Source organism: Colias croceus, chromosome 3 (genome assembly GCF_905220415.1).
Source record: "Colias croceus chromosome 3, ilColCroc2.1".
NCBI classification, from domain to species: domain Eukaryota; kingdom Metazoa; phylum Arthropoda; class Insecta; order Lepidoptera; family Pieridae; genus Colias; species Colias croceus.
In genome coordinates, this window is record NC_059539.1 from 1,214,193 (window position 1) to 1,238,561 (window position 24,369).

The following is a 24,369-nucleotide window of genomic DNA, read 5'->3' on the forward strand; positions in this document are numbered from 1 at the left end:
GAAAGCACTGAAATAACATATCCAGATATGACCTGAAAAAAGAAAAGAAAAAAATCTGTAAATTGGTTTTTCAGGATGTCCATTAAAACAGCCTTTGGCAAGAACCATGTCTTCATTCCTGTCTCAAAAAAACTGATAACGATTTCATACAGCTTATAAAATAGGAATGAGAAAAAAAAATATTCACATAACACAATTAAAAACAATTTAAAGTATGTAGCATTTTATTGTTTTATTCTAAAACAAACAATATAGTATTTTCATTAACTATTATAACAAAAATCTTTAATTTTTAACTGATAATTGAGCCCTCTCAAGATCAATCACACTATTAAGTTGCGTGGAATGTTAAACAACATTATTTTATTTTTGCCCTATGGTTAGGTTGTCCTAACCATAGGCCAAATCTGACTCCTGACATACAGGTTTTTACCTAGTTTGGGAGTCAGAGACTTCAATATTCAAAATGTAAAATCTTTTTGTCAATAAAGAATTTTTTTTATTTTTTTTTATTTTTTTTTAAATATTGGGAATCTTTTTCAGCTTGCGGCGCAGTTTCATTTTAAGTTTTTTGTCACGGCGCGCGGCGCCCTACCCACCCAACCTAGCTATTTGAAAAGGAGAAAGTCGATATAGGTTTGCATAGTATACAAGAACAGAAATTAGGATAGGCAGATAAGAATAAAAATTAAAATATCCATAATATAAAATTAACTCAATTTCCATATTGTAAAAGAATTTATTAAAGAGAAATCGACAAGTGGCTTAAGAAAAACAATAATAAACCACGATAAAGGCGATGTGCACGACGTAACGGTACGTCGTAGCAAATTTAAAATCTTGTACCTATGTCATTTAACGACGTTATGTTTTAACCACAGTTTCTAACGATTCGAGCGCTCATAAAACGTACTCGCGAATATAAGCAGATCGATACACGGGCCACGGTACCCTTCGAAGTTTCTACGTGGTTTCTACGGCGCACAGTTTGGTTCCCTGGGCTAGAACATCTAGTCGAACTGCATACGGAGGTTGAGAAAATACCAGTATTGTTATACACCCAACAGATTTAACTGATCTAGTATTATTTTCGTCATTTTGAACTCAAATAAAAATAATCCTACATATAATTTACGACTAAGTAAAAAAAAAAACCTATAAAAGTCATGGCACTGTCCGCTATTGGGACATGCTAAATAGCCTGTATCATTGGCAGTGTCCCAAAAAACGGACCAGCTATATTTCGTATATATTGTCATAGAATTATTTAAATATTTCATAATTTTTTAAGTATATATAATTTTTAATTATAAAAAAAAACAACAGTTTATCTCACCTAAAAATTAAATCAATAGAAATCAAACACGCAAACTATTTCATTAGAGCTATTATTGACCACAAACACACACCATCACTAATTCCGGGAATCCCTATTGAACAGTCGCCTGCACACGAATAGAATTTTCTCTATAATTGGCATGTAAGACAAAAATAAAGGATTGTTATCACTTATCATACTCTCCGACGAAGTCAATTTTGTTGATTTTTTGGAATTCAAGATTTACGCGGCAATAAGTAAATGTAAATAAAAAAGTGAGAGAAAAGCTTTAAGTGTCAAAGATGAAAGGTGTTTTTCCCCAAGTGTAATTACTAATTAGGATAAGTCTGAGAATTATTGACCATTATTGACTCAAGGATCAATGATGCTTGTATCAATTTTAATGTAATAAAACAACATTTATTTTGAAAAAGTGTTTTATTTATACGTTCAAAGAGATCTTAATCTGTACAAAAGTGTGAACTTAAAACTAATACCTATTTGATGTATTGAAAAAAACAATTTTGTAGTCAAAAAGAAAATCCATACTAATATTATAAATGCGAAAGTAACTCTGTCTGTCTGTTACTCAATCACGCCTAAACTACTGAACCAATTTGCATGAAATTTGGTATGGAGATATTTTGATACCCGAGAAAGGACATAGGCTACCTTTATTGCGAAATATGTACCACGGGCAAAGCCGGGGCGGACCACTAGTATCATATAAAAAAGATATAATTACAATAATATTAATACAATCATCAATTTATTGCACTATTTATAAAATTTAGAGAAAAACATTAAATAAATACATTGAATTAAAATGTGATTAATTCTTATGGTGCCAAGACATCAAATACGAAATATTATCGTAAGAAAGTCGAAACATACATTTGCAGTAATAATTTTATTAAAGTGCATAAGTACAAAAATATCTTTATAAATATTATAATAAGCAATACAAATTCCAGATACATACTCCCCTATTGGCATGATGTTCCTGCATGTTGTTTTTTTAAAGTGAAACTTTTATTACATCGTCTCAAACTTTTTGGTCTGTGTAACGCATGTCGCGTGACGCACGATACGCACGATAATTATCGTACAAATACGATCATTTTTAGATGTCTACTTATAGTGTGAAAAAAAAGTTTCACTTTTACCGTGGTTTCATAAAACCACACAACATTTTTTCTAAATTAATTTCACTTAACTGAAAAATATATCATAATATAAAAAAAAACAAACAAAATACATTTTCACCTTCTCCAATAAGTTACATCAATAACATATATTCATCATTATCATTCCAATAACCGTAAATAGTACAAATTAATGAAATACCTACTACTTTATAATGAGAGATAAACATATCAACTAATACTAGTCTAAATACAGGTGAATAGTATAATATAATAGTAAATGCAAAAACTGAAAATTATTCAAAATGTTACATTGCGGCCGGTTGCAGAGCTTCACCGACCATCAGTGCGTACGTCAGTCGCGCTTGTCATATGTATGGAAATTCATAAAACCGTTCATAGCTAGACCGACCATACGCACACGTATTGTCATACATATGACAAGCGCGACTGACGTACGCACTGATGGTCGGTCAAGCTCTGCAACAGGGCTGCACCTTGGTGTGCAAATTATGTAAATAAATTATGAATTCAATATTGAATCGATGTGTTTTTGAACAAACCTTCAAACAAATAATAATATTTTATCAATCTACTTAAAGAATTATTCTATCAAAGATTTCGATTCACTGGCATACGATAAAAAAAACATAACTAATACACATTTTATTAAAATCACATGAAAAAATATTTGCACTGAATTAATTTTCTGTTAAGTCTAATCACGTCAAGTAAAATTAATAGCACTTCAACCCCAGTCGATTTCAGTCAGTTGATTCCTCGCATTTTCTTTGATCTTCAAATTGTGCATCCACTCAAGCTTGATAAGTCCGATTGTTGACTCCATTCCTGAAAAAATAAACCACAGTTTAAAAAGACGTTCCGTATGCATTTAAATTTTATGTAGCTCAGACACTAGTATCATAGTGTCGAGTAGAGAGTAATTTGATAGCATCATAAGCACTAAGCTAATTGTAACAGTGTCATGAAGAAACGAATGACAGAGCGTCGTATTATTGCGTTGTGTAGAAACTAGTGTCATAGCGTCGTGCCATATTGGCGTGCCACAATATCGTGTCACGTCGTGTCGTGCCATATTGGCGTGCCTCAATATCGTGCCGTACCACAGTATCGTACCACGTCGTGTCGAGTCACACTATCGTGCCGTGTCGTGCCGTGCCACAGTATCGTGCCACGTCGTGCCGTGCTACACTATCATGTCAGTCGTGCCACTCTATCGTGTCAGTCGTGCCACATTATCGTGTCATGTCATGTCATGTCGTGTCGTGTCGTGTGGTGTCACTCACGCGAGGTGCGCCACGTGCGAGGCGAGCGGGCGGTGCGCGACGAGCGGCTCGAGGCGCGCGGTGAAGCGCTGCAGGTTGCGTTCCAGTTCACGCTGGTACTCGCGCTGTTCACTCGATATGAGGTTTTTGTTCTTCTTCAGAGCGTCTTGGCACCTGATGACAAATCAAATTTATAGTGTCGAATACATGCATAGTTGACTGGTACTTGATCGATTAACGCAATGATAATAATAAGTAAAAAGATGTCGATAGGTGTTACACAAAATTCGATCTTCTAAAACGTCACACTAACACAGTAGTAACAAGATGAAGAAATTAAGACAAGTCATTCGATCATCGTGGGTGAAAAGGAGACATAAAAGCTGTGTCACTGCTCATCCGTATGTGTAGTACAAGTAAGACGATCATTTATATAAATTTTGAATAGCAAAGGTCCGAGTATACCTCCTTGGGATACACCTTTATATAATTATTAATATTGATTATGTACCGTCTTAAACTTCAATCGTAATACGATATTATTCTATCCCATCGTGTTTAAATATAATTATAACTTTCTTGCGACATTAACAATACTGAAATGTTATTTTTTTCAATAAGATAGTATGATTTATATTATCAAAGGTTTTTCAAGAATCTAAAGCAAAAACACACTCAACTATTAACTTAAGTATTTTAACAATCGAATTTCACATACTTTGATAACTTACTTTTTCGAGAAGTCCTTGAAGGCTAGCCTCAATTTGTTTGTGAGTCTCGTTGGTGGCTGAGTGCCTTCCGCCACCGGAGCCAGGAATACCTGTAAATAAAGATTTTTTTTCTAAATCATTAACTAAGATCTTAAATTAAGAATTTAGTAAATTAAGAGTAAGAGTTGGAACAAATTATGGTCCATGAGTTTTGATAATTTCTGATATTGGCATTGTTGTAAAAGTTAATGCTAACGTTAGTGCTTATGTTAAATCTAATGTCACTGCTAATATAAGTATTTTCAATGTTGGTATTATGTTAACGTAACTGCAAATGTAAATATTGTCAAAGTTAGTGCTAATGTTAATGCTAACGTAACAGCAAATGTAAATATTGTCAAAGTTAGTGCTAATGTTAATGCTAACGTAACAGCAAATGTAAATATTGTCAAAGTTAGTCTCAAAGTTAGTGCTAATGTTAATGCTTATGTTAGTGCTAACGTAACTGCTATAAGTATAAATATTGTCAATGTTGGTGTTAATGTTAGTCTCAAAGTTAGTGTTAATGTTAGTGCTTATGTTACTGCTAATGTAAATATTGTCAATGTTGGTGTTAAAGTTAATGCTAATGTTAGTGCGTATGTCAGTGATAATGTTAGTGTTTATACATTACCTGCGCTAATTCGAGCGGCCCCTGATTGACAGTGGTTCCAATACAGCCCTGTACCACCATTTGCAACATTTTGGCGTCCGCTGGCTCTTGACTTGTCGCAGCTGATAATTCACTTATCTACATAGCATAACAAAAGTGTTTAGATATTTTTTAACTAACTTCACGTAATACGAATATGACGACAGAAGAAGTATTAATTGAATGTAGAAACATCTTCAATTTAAAGACGCAAATATAAAACGAGTAAATGTTTTATTACCTTTTTCTGTATATCTTCAATAGCAACTTCGATAGGAGACAAGATTATTTGTGTCCTGTGAACAACCTGTGAAATTGAAATTTATGAGTATTATTTGAAAAAACAACAATGTTTTGGAAAGTCCAATATATCTTTAAAGCCCTCTCCCCCCTTTTTTATAGTGGGGAAATCTTCCAAAGATACCCACTGCCCCCGGGGAAGGAGCCGTGGGTTATGTCGGATTCCTACCGACTAAAACCCCACTGTGTTCCGTCGAGCCGCTTTAATGATGGGGCCGCGGGTATTGGTTGGAATTCTTCCGCGACAAGCCCTCTCCCCCTAGTGTAACGAGTTGTAACGATAGAGAGAGACAGACGACAGATAGTGTTTTATCCATAATCCGCTTTACATTTTAAGCTCTATCCCTCATCTGCATTATATTTTTTTTTGTGTGGTGTTTCCTAATGTTAGCCAGAAGGGCTTTTACATTTTAACGCGGACGCACTCTGCATTACAGTCCGACAAGTTATAACACAGATAGAGCATTACCTTAAAGCTGTATCTCTCCATCTCCCTCCGGTCAGGTTATAACACAGCTAGAGCCAAAAGTAGTACAGTATCTCCGTCTTAACTTTATCCCTAACATTACCTGTATCCTCGTCTTAAGATAAGGGAAGTGGTGTGCAGTAGTAAGTATGGTCTTGCGTTTGCACTGTTCCCCGAGCGCACCGTGCGCCCGACCGTCTGCCGTGAATGGCGTTGCGTACATGAAACGCTCTAAAAAAGTACCAATATTAACAATTATTAGAAATTTAAAATCCCGCAAAAACCAAGAAATAACAATAAGAAACCCAAAAAAACAAAGAATGGGACAAAATCCGAACTTGTAGGCAAAATAAATATTTTTTAACCAAATATACTATTTAAAAAAGTAAGAAACACATAAACAACATAAGCTAAGCGCACGTAAGCAAATCATGGCCAAATAAATGCAATCAAAACATGAATAAGTTGATTCATATTTTTGGTCCGTCGAGCCGGATTAACGTTTTCGTAAAATGTAATACATAATTAGAAACGGTACTGTTTATCATAAACATTTAGGATTTTTTACAAAAAGTATCGTCTTTTGGTCCTTCGAGCCGGATTTACAAGTAATTTAAAAAAGAGCGTGTGTGCCAAGCACACGTGTTAGAGTGATACTTCTTTGGCAAGATTCAATTATACCAAAATCGTCGCCTCTCCATGACATGACGGTATTGCCGTGAAGCGACCTTGAAATTTTACTCTCAACGCACTTAAACGAGTTTCAATTGAAAAATCGTGTTGTTACGAATATACAAGAATACCATCACACAAAAACACATTTGAATACTTACTAATATTAAAATTCCGCTCATAATGCGTGACGCGTGTACGCAGCTCGTGCGGCTCGAAGTACGGCTCGACGTACGTGATCTGTATGTACGCCTTGTCCGCGGCCAGTGTACTGGGGTCCACCATGTTGGAGTCCTTGATGATCACCACGTTCTCTGGACCGAAACGCTGGCCGTAGAAGTTCTGTTAGAGGATATACGGGTTTAGTTTGTGGAAATATATTGGTTATAATATGAGAAATTATTATTAAATTGGGGGTATTTTCATCGATAAGTGGAAGAGAACAATTTATTACAAGGACAAGAAATGTAAGAGATCGGAATGAAGTCTAATGTGGAATTATTTCGCCTAATGAATTTCTAAAAACTCCTAATTTTTTAACTGGCTGCATACAACACTGTTCGTCGAAGCTCTGGCTATAGGAGGGTTATTGACCTCCAGTATGCTGATTGCTACAATAAGGGTAAAAACAAAGGTCATTGACCTCAAGCCGGCTGAATATCTCCGGCAGCTTGGTGAGCGCATGCTCCTTGTACACGAACTCCTCCCCGCTGAGGTCGCCGAAGCGCGCGCCGTAGAACGACACGCGGAAGTACGAGCCGAACACGCGCTTGCCGTGTAACTGTTCTATACGGCTGAACGCTTCGCTCAGCTTGCTGAAATGATAATTATTTGTTGATTATCTTAATATACATAAATCTCGTGTCACAATGTTTGTCCTCAATGGACTCCTAAACGACTTAACCGATTATAATAAAATTAGCACACCATATGCAGTTCGATCCAACTTGAGATATAGGATAGTTTAAATCTCAAATCGTTTTAGAGAAAGCGGGCGAAGCCGCGGGCGGTAAGCTAGTTTTAATATAAAATTAGGATACTCCAATCAATACCTATAATTATCAATAGAGTCAGAAGATGGATCTGAAGTTATTGGCATTTTTTAACCACCTCTATAAGCCATTTATCATAAGACATTTGTTAAAAAGATATTTTTTTTAATTAAACGGAAAAGACAAATGAAAAAATGAAAATGACTAAATATGCATAAAACAACAATATTTAAGCTTATTCATATATTTGGTCCTTCGAGTCGGATCTACATTTTGTTAACTTTTTTCATTAAATTCATAGCAACATTACAACACATAACATTTTGTTAACTTTTTTCATTAAATTCATAGCACACAGGTATTCATTAATAACATCAACTAAGTTTACTCAAGCAAATCTTGACCTTACGCAATAAAAATATGTATTCACAAAAGTTAATTTATACTTTTGGTCCCTCATACCGGATTTACATTTTAAAATTGATACTAAAAAACCTTTAAACACATTAAGCATCGCACGTAAATCTTAAAGGAAGCAATATAAGAATTCATGAATGTATAATTTTGGTCCTTCGAGCCGGATCTAGCAATTAATTCATACAGTTCAACGCTTATTATCACCTTACCTGTGTATATTAGCGAGTTTCTTATAGTCTCTATTCTCCTCTGCGATGGGGATCAGCACTTTGTACACTTCATTGACAGTTTCGTACATGCCGGCAGCCATTAATTCGCTGGCAGCGTGCTCTAACAACGCCTGAAATAAATATGTATATCCAATGTGAAATAACACAAGTTATGAAGTTAAAAATCAAAATAAAAAACACTTTTTAAGGTAGATAGATAATCGGCTACATTTAGAATGATTTTTAGTCTGGGAAAACATTTTTTACGTGGTAAAATCGACTAAAAAGCGATTGATGAAGGTTTTATATTTTTGCAACATCAATTTTGCTCGTTCAATTTGCCTAAACTCCGCATTACATCATTTTCTTCAAGCTCTCGCAGTATACCGCCACACCCACAGCTGTTCTGCTGCTATTGCTGCACCATGCACTTGAATTCTAGAAAGTTCTAGAATGTTCCAGATCTCCCAGTATACCTGCAGCTCCTGGCAGGTGAGGTGGTGGTGGGGCAGCTGCAGGTCGGGGCAGCTCTCGTCCAGCGCATTGTGGGTGACCTTCTCCAGCAGTGCTGCCCCACGGCCACCAGCCCGCAGCTGTTCTGCTACTAATGCTGCTCCATGGACCAGGCACATGCCTGCTTCCAGGTGGTTGGAGCGCTGGAATGTGGGAGTAAATGTAAAAAATGTGGTTGAGGGTAACACATATTAGAGCACATTACATACAGATTAATATAGCCAATATATGTATATCATAAAAAAAACTTCTTAAAAATATCTAAGGTATCCAGATGTGCCATCTATAAAATCCTAGAAATTCAATTATTTTTATTTTTTAATTTATATTAACTTCAAGTGACAGTCTTACAGTACGTGCCGAAACATTAAGATCTTTTTTTTCGCAAAACAATATTTTAATTGGCAATTGCAATTGCCATAAAAAAGAGCAACTATGGAATTTCCTGCCGGTTCTTCTCCATAGATACAGCTATCCGAATCGGTGGTTTAAAAATATGTTATGATGATTCAAAAGTGCTTCTAGAAGAAGTCTAATTGAATAAATAAATGTTTGAGTTTGAATAGAATAAGCAAAAGTATACCTCCATATGTTTCTGGGCCATATTATTAAGCCAAGTGAGCCGAAGATCAGGGCTATGCTGGTAACCACGAGCGATGCGGTACATCAAGTCTAGCAACATTTCTGGATCCTCTTGGAATTCCTTCATCTTCACAGTGTCGCTTAGTATCATGTGCAGGTTGAATACTAAGTCTTTCACCTAAAATATTATTGTATTTATTTAAATTCGGGTCAGGATTAATAAGCTGAAATCGTTATAAGAAACAGAACATTTTGAGTGAATCCAGGATAGTCTCTTTGTTACAATTGTGTAAACAATACTTTCCCAGTGTCAAGGAAACTTAAATTTATTTGTACTGGGAAACTGGGACCTTTTTTAAATACATAACATTTTCCTGTATTTATAAATGGTCTGGCTGGAATTAACAAGTTAAAAACTTAGCCAATAAACTCCATGATCATTTTAGTGAACACTAGCTTTCCGCACGCGGCTTCGCCCACTTTGTCTAAAACATAATAAATTATATACTTAAACGTTCCTCTTGAATCACTCTATCTATTAAAAACCGCATCAAAATCCGTTGCGTAGTTTTAAAGATTTAAGCATACATATGGACAGAGAAAGCGACTTTGTTTTATACTATGTAGTGATTATAACTAGGGTACACCACCTTACATATAAATTCATCTACCTGTTCCGGGAAGCCAGTGTCCTGTAAATCCTGGTCATGCTCCGCGTACATTAGCACTGTTTTGAGAGCACGTCGCAGAGATTCTTCACTAAATGTGGTTGAAGTTCCCACTAGTGAGGATAGTGACATGGTCACTTGCATCTTGATTCGGCTGAAATTCTGTTAGAAATATAATTGGAATTACAATAAGAATCAATAGGAAGTGATTGAAATATTTCTGTTTACATGCTGTAATTGAGAGTATGTTACATAATATCAGATCATCAAGAGGGCATTTTGGTTGACAGATAATTTTTCTTACTAATTGAAAAATTTGGACTTGGAAATTACAAGTTATGCAGTAAAAAAGACAGTTGGGCGCTATTTGAATATGCCAGAAAATGAGATATTATAAAAAAAATACACTTATTGATTCATTTTTACAATCTGACCTAATAACTTAAAAATCGAGTTACCGAATTATGTTTTTCTATTTTTTTAACATCATCCGAGACACAATCCCCAAACACATTGCCTCGCAACCATTACACATATACTCACATTTCCCAAATGATAGTGTTGCCGCATTAACGCATATAACGTAGCGGAGGCATGTGATCTCGTGCTGGAGGACAGCGCAGCGCAGTGCCGGAGCAGCACGCGGCATACACCCGGCCCCCACTCTTCCGAACAGCATGACCAGCCCAACTGGGGGGGATTTTGGTTAGATTTTTTTCAATCCTAACAGTAAAATTTGGCGAGCTTAATTTTGCAAGTGAAAGTAACCATTCCATAAAAATCTGTCATTCCTGGAAGATATGTTAAGGATTTACAATTTATTTTGGAGGCAGATAATAAGGTAGATGATAATTTTCGTTAAATATATCAAAAACTAACGTTTGGCTTTAGATATATCTGATAAGATATAGACATAAAAGTATATCAAAATTTTATCATACATAAAAAAAAAGTTCTATATCGTACCACCATCTCTAAACAATTTTGGGTATGGGTTTACAAAAAAAAGAGTGTTTGTACTTATGTACACGCGTTAGAAGTTATACTCCTTTGGCGTATGGAAAAAAAACTAGAATATACAACTAACATAGTTATCAATTTTCATACCACCTAGAACTAACTTCATGCTGTTAAATTTAGGTGTCGGTGTGCGCGCGCATCGTAAAAATTCACACTCATCATTTTTCTCCATCGCGCCAAAAGGAGTATAACTTCAAAAAAACATATTTTAAGCTATTGCATAGCTTCTATCGCGGGCCTTGAGCACGGGGACCGAATTGAGAAATTCCGTAACGAAAAAACCTCACGCTCCCCACTCCGAGGTGCGGAGGTGTGGCTTGAAGGCATAGCATGCAATAGTTTTACCGCGGCAGTCCCCGAGTGGCACATGTCTTTTTTTTATGTATTCCTATCCATGTGTAGTGTACCTTGTGTATGAGCGCGCGCACGGTAGCGAACATGTGGTGCAGCACGGCGGCGCTCTGGTTGCGCTGCAGCGCGCGCAGCACCACGCCCAGCGCGCCGCTGCACGCTAGCGGCGCCGTCTCCGAGCCGCTGCACGACTAAAACGTGTAGAAAATTATACAAAATCGAACCAACAAACCAAAAATAGTTGATATATATCATTTGAGTAGATTGACATTGAGTAGTTGATATAAATGATGAAATATCAATGTAACATAGAGAAGCACGCCACACATGCAAACACTATAATTCAAAATTTTCGGTGTAATCGGATTCACATTCATTAGGACACAAAACACAATAGGTATCAAAACATAAAACGAATAAAATAACACAACTCATTCCACTAACAGTTCATTGACATATGACATAACGCAGCGAGCGCGCAACCACTAACACACAGTTCATTGACCTATGACATAACGCAGCGAGCGCGCAACCACTAACACACAGTTCATTGACCTATGACATAACGCAGCGAGCGCGCAACCACTAACACACAGTTCATTGACCTATGACATAACGCAGCGAGCGCGCAACCACTAACACACAGTTCATTGACCTATGACATAACGCAGCGAGCGCGCAACCACTAACACACAGTTCATTGACCTATGACATAACGCAGCGAGCGCGCAACCACTAACACACAGTTCATTGACCTATGACATAACGCAGCGAGCGCGCAACCACTAACACACAGTTCATTGACCTATGACATAACGCAGCGAGCGCGCAACCACTAACACACAGTTCATTGACCTATGACATAACGCAGCGAGCGCGCAACCACTAACACACAGTTCATTGACCTATGACATAACGCAGCGAGCGCGCAACCACTAACACACAGTTCATTGACCTATGACATAACGCAGCGAGCGCGCAACCACTAACACACAGTTCATTGACCTATGACATAACGCAGCGAGCGCGCAACCACTAACACACAGTTCATTGACCTATGACATAACGCAGCGAGCGCGCAACCACTAACACACAGTTCATTGACCTATGACATAACGCAGCGAGCGCGCAACCACTAACACACAGTTCATTGACCTCACCTGTACAATAGTTTCCACCGCGTGCAGCAAGGTCATCGACACCTCAGCTGACAGTAACGCAGCAAGTGCGGGGTGTGCCCGAGCGGGGGACGCAGGGCGGGATCTTGACCCACCCCGCACCCACTCCTTGCGCCAGCGGTCCCGCCCGCCGGGACGAGCGTTTGAACCGCCTGGTGAAAATTTTTTAATGAAAATGCACTGATAGAAAAAATGAAAAAAAAAAAAACATCCTACTAATATTATAAACGCGAAATGCGAGGATAGATGTTTATTATTCTTTCATGCAAATAACTCACTAATGCGGACAAAGAAGCGGACGGAAATCTAATTTAATTTATTTGTATACAACTTGAAGGATAAATGATTTTGTGGGGATTATATCTTTGCGTATCCAGCTCGAAGGACTAATAATGTTATGGCTTGCATCTGATTAGTTAAATATAGGAATAATAATTTCTTAATAGTCTAGCTCTGTGAACTAATTATGAATTTATTTTTGGCACTATAAAAAGATGAATTTTACGAAGACATTTATCAAAATATCTCACCTTTACGGCGCATAATGAAGTCGGATCTTGCCGATCCCTGTCCCAATATGACATCTTCCAATTTAGCCTTGATATCGGTTGTCTTGCGTACGTTTTGCTGCGCGCACTTCATTATTTCCTTACGACCCTGTAAATGACTAATTATTATAGAGAAAAATATTCTATACGATATTATCTATACGATATTCTATATTATAAAGCTGCAGACTTTCTTGAACGCGCTAATCTCAGGAACTACTGGTCCGATTTGAAAAATTCTTTCGGTGTTAGATAGCCCATTAATCCTATATTTTTGGTTGTGTGTGTGTATGCACCTTGTACTCCTGGCACTTGAAGCACAGGTCGATGAGCGCGAAGAGCGCGTGCAGGCGGGCGGGCGGCAGCTCCGCGACGGCCGCGCTCAGGGCGCCCCGCTCGGCCCACTTCAGCACCCACACCAGGCATACCAGCAGGTTGCGGCTGGTCTCGCTGTTGAACGGCGGACGACCGTTCTGGAAACAATTACATAATAAAGAGTGTGTACTGGGTGTCAGAAGTGAAATTCTTCCGCAAGAATAGCATAAGATACCAAAAGAACTAACTGGAGTGTTAATAGATGGGAATTTAAGTTTTTAGATGGAACGTTTGTAAATATGTAGAAGTGAAACTGTTCAAAATACAGCTTTTGAGATTGCAAAAGAAAAAATTCGAAAACTTCGCCAGAAATAATAAAGATTATTTTTGGTAAATTTTGACTGCGTCAGATATCTAAAGAAGTATCATGCTAAAAAACATACAGATACAGATTTTTAATAATTACCTGTTTGAAATCTCCTTCTGGTGAAGACGCAGGGTATAAACTTCCGAGCTGACCCAATTCACCGTCCAGTTGCAGTATTTCTACAAACAAACCCAAAAGTTACTTCCATCACTATTTATTTGCATAGTAGCAGAGTTTGACCTTAATTTAATATGCGACACATGTTTTTACACGATTGTACATTTCATTACGAAATTTTTATTTTTGATTGCTTAAACTACAGACATGGTTTTTAAAATATTTCCCGTAAAAATGTAACTTCACTTAAAAAAGTCAAGCCATAACCAAAAAATTCCTAAACATGTAATAATTCTCACCCTTGCTCCCATCAAAACCTCGATACAATTGCGGCTGAGCATCCAGCACTATCCCCAACAGCGGCAAGTATAACGAGGCCACGCGGGCCCGTAGCGCTGTTGGCGCGAGTCGTGCGTCCGCGTCGTGGGCCGATAGCAGGGATAGTACTGCGTTCACTGCTGCACATTGCAGTACTGGACTCCTGGAATGATTTATGAATTTAATAGCTTGGTTAGTCATATTGGAATCGTGTGTTTAGTGCATTAAAATATTAGAATCGTGGCAGGTTTGTTGATTGAGAAGGAATATGAATATAGGCCTAAGGACTTTTTTATTGATTATGACGGGATTAAGAGTTGTTTTAATATATATTTTTTTGCAAAGCCAGTGTTAGTCTAACTTACAGCCCGTTCACACATGGGAGTCCGTTTTACTTGAACGTTTTTAACGGATACGTCATAAATTTATGCTCTGTTCACACATAGGCACCGTATAACGTTCAACGGATCCGTCATTACTGGATCGGATGTGTGAACAGAAATCTCTCGCAGTATACCGCCGTTATTCTATAAATCAATGATTATAATAATTATTACACACAATGCACGCACGCGTTCTCTTTGAATGTACAATAAAAAATGTGAGTCAAAACCTGTCGCATCACTCCCCCTTCTACACCTCGCACACACCGCTCTTCACGCACACAGGACCTATCCGTTAAAATTCTACGTATCTAATTAGATATTTTTACTGTTCCGTCGTCCAGTATTCGATGACAAAACGGAATGTAATTTTTTTACGGAACGATATTTTTTACTGTATACAGTATACTGTGCCATGTGTGAAGTCGCTCATACAATTACATACGCCATCGACGAAAAAAAAACGTACACGATAAAACGGAACAGTAAAACGGAGACATGTGTGAACGGGCTGTTAGTGAACGCGGTAAGGGTAACTATGATTTTTATGATGTGTGAATTCTAATTAGATGGTGAAAAACGGGTGTACGATTACACTAAGTACATTTTTAAGAACTTATCAAAGGGTATTTTTTTATACTTACTGCAACTCCAGAGCCGCGGTAAGATCAGCCAATAACAAGCCAACCAGATAATGCCTGGACCGGAAGTCCGGAGACAAGCCCCCGGCCCTTCCATCTGATGAGGCAGAGGATCGCATGGAGGGCGCTGGTGAGCTTGCACGAGCGCCGGCCGGGAGGCAGAGGGACACGTAGTGCTCGTGGGAACATACGATGCGGAGGAATGACAGCTGGTGAAATTTGTTAGAATTAAAAGCTTAATAGAGCTTAAAACGCAATAAGATTTAAAATAGTTAAGTCATCACGATGCTGAACAACGATAGCTAGTGGACGTGAATTGTGAGAAAGTGTCTTTAAAGTTTTTAAATCGTAGGCGATTGCAGAAGTAAAGAGTAGTTTTTTTACGCTAGCTACGGTTCACTTTATTAAAATTAAAAAGAAATGTGAATATAGCAAATCGTAGCCCACGTATGCATAGCTGGTTGACATTGATTAAATTAAACGTTATTAAAATGATTTTAGATTTCTATTACATCACATGTTTTTCGACACTGGAAGAATTAATTTCACGCACAGAATCAATAAAGAAAAGAAGAAAAACCTACCTTATAGTGCACTAGTGGCACAGCATCCGGCACAGAAGAAATCTTCGCAGACATCTGCTTGTGGTAACCGCGGATGAGGTTAAACACATAACCACGGTCCATTATACTTAGCAAGTCGAACAGGAAGAAAGCCAGGCTGTTGTTGAGGCTCTGGGTTAGACGGCTGTTCTTGCCGTATCTAAAATAATTATATTTTTAGTAAATATTCACGTAGAACTTCATATTATTACGAAAAGGGAGTATTTTCACATTGGACCGTGTAGTGTAGTTTTACAAGATTGTTTTTGAAGGGTAGAGATTGCTTTGCATATATAGACGACTTATTACAGTCTTAATACAGTCAGTCTTAAGAGTCAATTGCCAAATATATGATTACTTGTATGATAGACCAAATAATCAATGAGTCAGCAATTATATCAAGGGATTTATTTATATAGGTGGTTTTAATACATGTCCGTGTAAACAGAAATACTACATGTGAGAAATGTCAGTTTTTTTACATTAGATCATCGAGTGTCGTTCTATCAGATTGTTTAAGACGCGTCCAAATCTTACTTTTTTATATTTCGACAATTTGTTTGTGCTGAAATAAATTAGCATAAATTACGGATTTTGTTAATAAAATTCAATATTAGTCTACAAAACCATTAGTAAGCCAGTTAGTAAGAATAAAGTGATTGCTTTGAATATTTAGACTTTTTAGTACGCAAATAAAATTTTTATCGAACTTGTTTACAAAATTGAAAGTTTACTATGATGAAATGACAACCCCGACACATACTTGGCAATAATCTCAGCGGTGACGTTAGTGACAAGTGTGGTGACGTCATCAGTGAAGTGTTCCGGGAAGCGAGCTTTACGCGGTGCTTCGTGTGCTCCGCTCCAATAGAGATACTCCACCATAGACTTCACCATCAGCTCGAAGAGTGTCCTGGTTGATGAGATTTTTATTAAATTTGGGGTAACAAATTGTGTGTAGTAGCGTTTTTTAAATTTTTGTTTTTATTGATTCAGAATTGCGGAAAGGGAAGCATTTTAAAACTTAAGAAATAAACCAAGATACAATATATCAGAGAGAGAGCGAATATGTATACAGCTCTGCAGAAGCACGAAATGTAACAAAGTAGATCTCTCATTACTATAAATAAATAAATGAAAACACACGAATCCTACAATCTGTGGTCAACATTATAGTCCTTCGAGTCAAAATAAATATTGTTTTGGCTAAAATTTAGAATATAGGTTGAACTTGAACGCTTCTAAAACATCGTAAATAAATACTAACCAAGAGTTACTCATAGCCAAATCCCGTGTAACTCCACTAGCGACTACCCATTGCAGAGCGATTTCTTCGTGCAAGATTTTGCAGGAACCGTCTGTCATTACTGGAAACAAATATTGAAAGTAAGTTATTGCCATATTATCTCAATTTAAAAAGCAGAAATTTTTTAAGTTTGTGTGTTTTAACAGTTTTTCATTAAATTTTTGAATTCGTGTATTTCCCAAAATATAATTAGCGTCGTATCACGAAGAGAGAATAATTTCAGTAGCTAGAAGGGAGTAATTTCAGTAGCTGGATACGTTTTGTATAATTTATCTGTCAGTTAGTTTGTCTGTAGTTTCCAGTACGTGCTCAACTGTCTTTTTTTTTGGAACGAAGTTACGAGCCAGACAGATAAAATTAAGATGAAAAGTTGTAACGGCACTTTTTGCTATAGTTGTAAGCCGTGCAGCCTGCGCGTGTTTTTCTGTCTCTCATTGAAAGCAAGCCAGTTATTTTATTAACTTCTTTCCATCTAGGTGTCCCTTGACATCTCTTAACTTTTTTAATATTTATTATTATGTTATTTTTGGTGCACAATAAAGTATATTTTTGTTTGTTTTGTTTGTTACCAGAGGGCGGTAGCGGCAGGCCGATGTCGGTGTCGGAGAGCGCGGGGCGAGGTATCCGGCACTGGTACTGGATGTATGCGCTCAGGAGACCGCTGCGACCGTGCGCGTCGCACGTTGAACACTCGTTCATGTTCTGTGCGCAAACAGATGAAATTTTTAGGAAAAAAATAAGTTTTAGGACAGAAGACTTTCAGAAATATTGATATACCCTCACAAATCAATGAAAACATGCACAATTAAAAAAGAGCGAGTGTGCCGAGCACACGTGTAAGAAGTGAAACTTCTTTGGCAAGATTCAAAGATACCAAAATCGTAGCCTTACTACACGACGTGACGGTATTGCCATGACGCGACTTTCATTTCACTCTCAACGCGCCTAAAGAAGTTTCACTTCAATAATTATTAGCAAAAATATAATATACAGGCTTTCCCATGGTCGGTGCAATAAGTCCCAAAAATGGCCGGTGAAAAAGTTGCTTACGCATAACATTCCGGACGCATTTTTTGATTACCAAAATTATGTCTTCATATACACAATAATCCACACTAGTAAGTAGTATATGCTGGGTGCGCGAAGCTAGAGATGAAAATATTTAGGGAATTTTTTTATAATTCATAACCCACAGTGATATCAGTGAACAGGTGCGCGAGGCAAGTGAACACGTCCTGCGCGATGTTCAGCGTCTGCCCGGCGAGTGAGGGCGGGGCTACGAGCAGCTGCAGCAGCTTGTCCGCTACTACGGGCAGGTAGCGTGCTAGGGCTTCTACGTTCGCGGTTGGCAGCTCGGTTATACTGCAATGAATAAAAAAATACTAAGTAAAGTATGACACGATACTGGGTTTCGCAGTATTGGTGGATAATCTGGTACGTCTGAATATCACATACAAGATTTCCACCCACGGTTTCGCCCGCGTTTTCAAAGAAAAACCCGTATAGTTCCCGTTCCTGTGGGATTTCCGGGATAAAAATGTATTGTCCTGGGTTGTAAGCTTCCTGCATACCAAATTTCATTGTAATCAGTTCAGTAGTATTTGCGTGAAAGAGTAACAAACATCCGTCTATCCATATTTACAAACTTTCGCGTATATAATATTAGTAGGATGAGTATCACGTGTGGCTTTGGGTGACGGCTGTTCTTACCGTACCGTAAAATTGATATTAGTATTATTATGCATGTAGGAATTCATATTCGTACTAGCTTTCCACCCGCGGCATCAACCGCGCAGTCAAAGAAAAACCCGCATAGTTCCCGTTCCCGTAAGATTTCCGGGATAAAACCTACCCTATGTCCTTTCTCGGGTATCAAAATATTGATGTTTTGCATTAAAACAAAACATGTATTATGTGTCGAATAAAACACACAGCGTTGGATGAAGAAAGCAGTCTATGAATCCTATATATCTCTATGCAAATTGGGTCACCTTACCAAATATCGATGGATCTTTCACCTCACTAGCAAGAGCGCGTCCCTAGTATGGCATCTGTCATCATCGCCTTTGAAGCGCTGTCATCTTCCAAGCTCCATAGCATCTTCATCAGCAAGCAGTAAACTGCAACGCTGTGTGTTTTATTCGACACATAATACATGTTTTGTTTTAATGCAAAACATCAATATTATGTGTCTTTCTAAAACACACAGCGTTGGATGAAGATGTGTTTGATATCTGCTGGTGAAGAAAGACATACAAACGCTATGTTGAAAATAAATTATCTTGTTAATATTGTAATACCTAAGTGCTGTATTAACAACTTAAACATTCCTTACAGAATGTTAAATGAACCTGTTGTATTGTAAAATAAAGTTATATTTTAAATTCTAAAAACAATACAAGGGGGTTATGTAATAACAACAAAAATTGTTTTTCTTTCATATTGTAAGAACTAACCATATAGGTATCCTCTAAATTTTAAATTATTCTCCTCAAATAATCTTCTCAATAAGCCAATACTAATGAACTAAGTCTTAGAACCTAAGAACTGCTTAAATATTTCTCTATATCTTTGATACAAATCAAAGTTCAAATAATAACATAAAAATAAAATTTTATAAATTATAACTCAAAGGAAGATCAATGTCACCAAGGATAAACAATGGAGCCTCTAAGGCTAAATACTACAGTAAATAACATCTGTATATAAAATAACTATAATAAGCAATGTTAACACAACTGTACCTTAAGCATTAAGCATGTTTGTTACACATTGATCATTACTATGATCTTAAATTAATTACACTGAATTAAATAATAAATTAAACCGTTTCAGGTTACCTTAAAGTAAACCAGACTCACTGGCACTGGCTAAATTGACTGATTGACAGTAAAACTTTTATAATTGACTGTATGGTCCTTCCACTGCCTCCACGGGTTGGTGCCCTTACCACATTCTTGAAGCCACTGCTGGACAGGGCTGCTACGTTTACTGTCCTTAAGATCTGGAGGGACCTAAACTAGCCAGAGATAAAGGTTTGTGTTGCAAGGTTAAAGGGTCCGCCCCTTTATAGATAAGAATCAATTATCTACTTTTAAGATTGAAAATCAGTCCTTTGTTACTTGAACCAACCTTTCCACATGGGTCACTGGGCATATCTATGTGTCTGAGTTTCCTCACAACCGACCACCTGATGGATAATGTGTTGTTGTATCCATTTAGTATCCAAATTCAGGTCAGGTTATAATCTTATCTTGCTGTGATAAAAAACTGTATTTTGAGGTTTTCAGAAGTCATGTTCATGTCATGAACAGGGTCAGCTTGCTTATGATAGACTTAAGCCAATTAAATAGAATCCCTGTGTACTAGATTACATGCATTTTTTTTTTTTTTTTTTTTAGCATTGCATTATGAAAGTCACCTCCTGCTTGGAGGGTCATATGTTGGCACTGTGGAGGGGCACCACTACTTAACTGCTCTTTCTCCTTTGCTTTACAATGGGCTGTTTTCTCCCCTCCCCCCCCCCTTTTCTGACTGAGCAGTTGGGGGGCCATAAGGCCGTAAGGCCATTCACCAATGGTCTGAGTGCTCATGACTTCCGGGTCAATAACCATATATAACCATAATAGTCAATAACCATAAGCCATCTTTAGGCGCTTGACATTGAGTTGCGGAGAAATGCCCATATATTATTATTATTTATTATATCAACCATAAGCCACCCTTGAGTGCTATGTATCTGCCCCGGTCCCGGGGTGCGAGGTGCGCTAGTGCACTTGGAGGATTACCCTTGAAAGGGAATATTCAGTCTAGGCGTCAGCTCCATCAACGACTGCAGATGTCGCAAAATTCGGAGCAGGCTTTGGCAAATATGCCTTGGCACTAAAGCATTCCTTTGGGTAGCGAAATGGTCCATATCAGGAGCTTCCGAAATATTATATTTCCTGTTGTACAAGGTAGGAGAAGCCACTCCGGTACAGGTTGATTTCTTGAGAGGCAATCTAAACAAAGGCCACTTAGGCGTCCTGGAAGCGTGCCAAGAGTTATTCTCAACTTTTCAGCTAGGTACAGTTACTCAGTTGTAAGAGCTAAGAGAGTCAGCAACCTTTGTATGTGGGCGACCAAAGTCTGATTGATAGCTTGGGCTACAGGATGTGCGCCCCTTGCAATTTACTCAGAAGCACTTTTATTGCATATCTGGTACACGACATATAAGTCAGAAGTTCTAATGCCAAGTCCCCTGCTTCCCTCTTCATTTCTCTGACAGGTAAGTACTGTTCAGATGTCCTACTCAGCCCGCATCCGCGGTATCTGTAGTTAGGAAGTGAGAAACTTGTTCTTTTACAAAGACTATTACATTTCTGTTTATGTTTCTTTTCCACAACTCTTAAGTCTTGTATAGCATGTAGAGGGAAAGCCTTTCTCTCTTGGTCTGCTGTGCGCGAAACTCTAGAGAAATACCTGGAGGCGACAACTGTACAGTCCTCTCAGTGTTAGATGTCTAGAACTGTCTGCAACTCTTATTTAGTGCAAGACATGGTCCTTTTAATGACTACCACAGTATGCTCTATCTTTGAGGCTTTTGGGACTGGCAATAACACAGACATTTCTATAGTATCACACATGAGGCACAAGTATCCAGGCTTACAATGTACACTTTGTAATTGATGTGCCAAACCTGCCTTCCCAAAATCTCTATGGTCTCCGGGACCTGTAGAGTTAATTGGAACAATCCTTGTAGACGAAAAGATAATTGTCTAACTAAAAGGCTGTAGCTCATTCTGTGGCTTTACTAAAATCTCCATGGTCTCCGAGACCTGTGAAGTTAAATTATTAGAATAATCCTGATAGTTTAACTAAATCAGAGGGCTGTGGCCCTTTTTGTGATTGGAGTGCCAATCAAGCTCTACCAATATCTCCATGGTCTCCGCGACCTGTGAAGTTGAATTGAAATAGTCTTGTCAATCAGGCTTTACCAAAACCCCCATGGTCTCCGCGACCTGTGAAGTTGAATTGGAATAGTCCTGCCAATCAGGCTTTACCAAAACCTCCATGGTCTCCGCGACCTGTGAAGTTAAATTGGATTAGTCATGGTAGACCCAAAAGATAATTGTCCAACTAAATCAGAAGGCACTTTATGTGGCTGTAGTGCCAATTAAGCTTTTCCAAAATCCTCACAGTCTACAAGACCTGTGAAGTTAATTTTGCAACGGTCTCAATAGACCAAAACTTAATAGCTTAAATAAAACAGAAGGATCCAGCCTGTAGGGTCTCCGCGACCATTTGAAATGGCTGCCATATGCAGGCAGAAAATAGGCCAATGATGCCTGATTGTACAAGCCAATCCTGGCCTTGTGAGAATCTCATTACTGTTACCAATGATGTCTAATTTTACAAGACAATCCTGGCTTTGTAAAAATTTAATTACCGTTATAATCTGTGATATGTATCAAAATTACCTGGTTAATACCTAGGTGTTTAGGTGTCTCAGGTTGAATATCAACCTGGCGGAGCCATCAGCTCTTATTGCCAGAAGCATATCTGAATGTAAGTATGGCATATATTTTTCTGGGTCTTTCTGGACACAGTTCTTTCAGCATAACCATACTAAGCTAATCATGGCTAAGGACACCTTGTACATATTTTCAGTACATATTTTTGTATAAGATACAAATAAAAAATACAAAGATTTTGGTTACTTTACTGTTGATATTATAGAATTGTTATCACACCTGAGTGTTAATTTTAAGGCAAGCTCTTTTACTTAAGTAAGAAAGGAACTAGATAAACAACATTATCATCGGTAACATTATAACCAAGAATGATCTCATTCAACTGTTCGGGGATACAGTAAATATGGGTCCTTGATGATGATAATGTATATAAACATATCTACCTCTTATAATCTGCAATGTCTATTTCTTATGATTTTTCACTACTATTCAAATAAGTACCCATAGAATCAAAGCTTATTCTGGTATCAATTGGCTATGAAAATAAGCTCCTTATGTTAAGAATTATTTACCGTAAGATAAATTAGGTAATCTCAACTTGCAGTAATAAGTAGCTCCTACTGAATATTGTGTGAGACTGTTGCTCATATTATACACTCTATATCATATCCTATAATAAGTAATGTAAAATCTATATGTGACATGTATCAATATTGAAATAATATTAAAATAGTTAATTAACAATTTCTTCTCTTTAGAATATTGTGATAGACAGGTTTTGTAACTAACTATCTAAAATCTAAGTACATCTTAATTGTCTTGAATTATTTATGTAGTCAGTGGGCACTAAGTAGTAGGTACTCACTTTTGTTGAGGTAGTTACAATTGAATGGTCTAAGTGATTGAGATGCCTCACTACCTGCTGAGTGCTGGGGCTCGTTAGCCAGAGGGGATCACGGTGGATTCCTTATACCTAAGTACCTTCTACCTAGGTAGCCTAACGCTATTTCACAAGTCTGGTTAAAAGCAATACTTGACACAGTAACCAATGTGCCTGTGTATGATAAAGAAACCCGATGATAATGTAGTGATCTCATTATAGGCATGCATTGTGTTTTATTAATTACCTACATCTAAATATTGATGTATTTGTGTCAAATACTGTGAAATGTATGCCACGTGCTGGATGAAAATCTATGCACGAGTCCGGACATGTTCTGACAAGTTTGATTGTACTTACGGAATTTCTCGTCTCCCGGTCTCTTGGGCAGTGACGAACCATTACTTCTCTCGTCCTCCGAGGACGAAAAAGAGTTCCCGCCACTATTATACATACCAAAGCACCGGTTTTCGAATTTCCTTCCGACAACGTGGTCTTTTGTGTTTCATATTGGAACTAATTCCGTTTTTCACTAGAAAAACACTAAAATTTAACGCGTGTGTGTTTTATCACACTTAATATTCGAGAATTATAATTATATATATTCGAATTCGAGAATTATATTCTGCGCGATGTTATTGCGCACGAATTCATAAACGCTATGGAGCTTGGAAGATGACAGCGCTTCAAAGGCGATGATGACAGATGCCATACTAGGGACGCGCTCTTGCTAGTGAGGTGAAAGATCCATCGATATTTGGTAAGGTGACCCAATTTGCATAGAGATATATAGGATTCATAGACTGCTTTCTTCATCCAACGCTGTGTGTTTTAGAAAGACACATAATATCTCTATACCAAATTTCATGCAAATTGGTTCAGTAGTTAAGGCGTGATTGAGTAACAGACAGACAGACAGAG

General features: G+C 37.7%; 1 protein-coding gene and 1 long non-coding RNA gene across 6 annotated transcripts in view; both read right to left on the bottom strand.

The window, feature by feature from the left end:
* Positions 1 to 2,847: 2,847 nt before the first annotated feature.
* The window catches only part of LOC123706500 (dedicator of cytokinesis protein 7), a 33,820-nt gene continuing 12,298 nt past the window's right edge, over positions 2,848 to 24,369 (bottom strand). Inside the window, exons 16-40 of the mRNA XM_045655815.1 lie at positions 18,309 to 18,477; positions 17,685 to 17,817; positions 17,077 to 17,176; positions 16,573 to 16,722; positions 15,792 to 15,969; positions 15,211 to 15,416; positions 14,165 to 14,346; positions 13,848 to 13,927; positions 13,363 to 13,539; positions 13,049 to 13,175; positions 12,501 to 12,670; positions 11,397 to 11,531; positions 10,513 to 10,659; positions 9,973 to 10,131; positions 9,303 to 9,479; positions 8,683 to 8,862; positions 8,207 to 8,337; positions 7,232 to 7,403; positions 6,750 to 6,930; positions 6,020 to 6,147; positions 5,392 to 5,457; positions 5,133 to 5,249; positions 4,481 to 4,569; positions 3,771 to 3,923; positions 2,848 to 3,312 (exon numbers count right to left, since the gene is read on the bottom strand). Of these exons, the coding sequence (XP_045511771.1) occupies positions 3,279 to 3,312; positions 3,771 to 3,923; positions 4,481 to 4,569; positions 5,133 to 5,249; positions 5,392 to 5,457; positions 6,020 to 6,147; positions 6,750 to 6,930; positions 7,232 to 7,403; positions 8,207 to 8,337; positions 8,683 to 8,862; positions 9,303 to 9,479; positions 9,973 to 10,131; positions 10,513 to 10,659; positions 11,397 to 11,531; positions 12,501 to 12,670; positions 13,049 to 13,175; positions 13,363 to 13,539; positions 13,848 to 13,927; positions 14,165 to 14,346; positions 15,211 to 15,416; positions 15,792 to 15,969; positions 16,573 to 16,722; positions 17,077 to 17,176; positions 17,685 to 17,817; positions 18,309 to 18,477 (3,541 nt within the window). The 3' untranslated portion in view covers positions 2,848 to 3,278. The remainder of the gene's footprint in view (positions 3,313 to 3,770; positions 3,924 to 4,480; positions 4,570 to 5,132; positions 5,250 to 5,391; positions 5,458 to 6,019; positions 6,148 to 6,749; positions 6,931 to 7,231; positions 7,404 to 8,206; positions 8,338 to 8,682; positions 8,863 to 9,302; positions 9,480 to 9,972; positions 10,132 to 10,512; positions 10,660 to 11,396; positions 11,532 to 12,500; positions 12,671 to 13,048; positions 13,176 to 13,362; positions 13,540 to 13,847; positions 13,928 to 14,164; positions 14,347 to 15,210; positions 15,417 to 15,791; positions 15,970 to 16,572; positions 16,723 to 17,076; positions 17,177 to 17,684; positions 17,818 to 18,308; positions 18,478 to 24,369) is intronic.
* Positions 18,992 to 24,290, bottom strand: LOC123706501. 5 transcript variants are annotated; one of them, XR_006751329.1, is made up of 2 exons: positions 23,905 to 24,290; positions 18,992 to 19,352 (listed from the first exon to the last, which is right to left on the bottom strand). It is a non-coding gene; the product is annotated as an uncharacterized LOC123706501 (long non-coding RNA). The 5 variants fall into 5 exon arrangements; XR_006753408.1 differs by having other exon boundaries at positions 18,992 to 19,349; positions 23,809 to 24,290; XR_006753407.1 differs by having other exon boundaries at positions 23,809 to 24,290.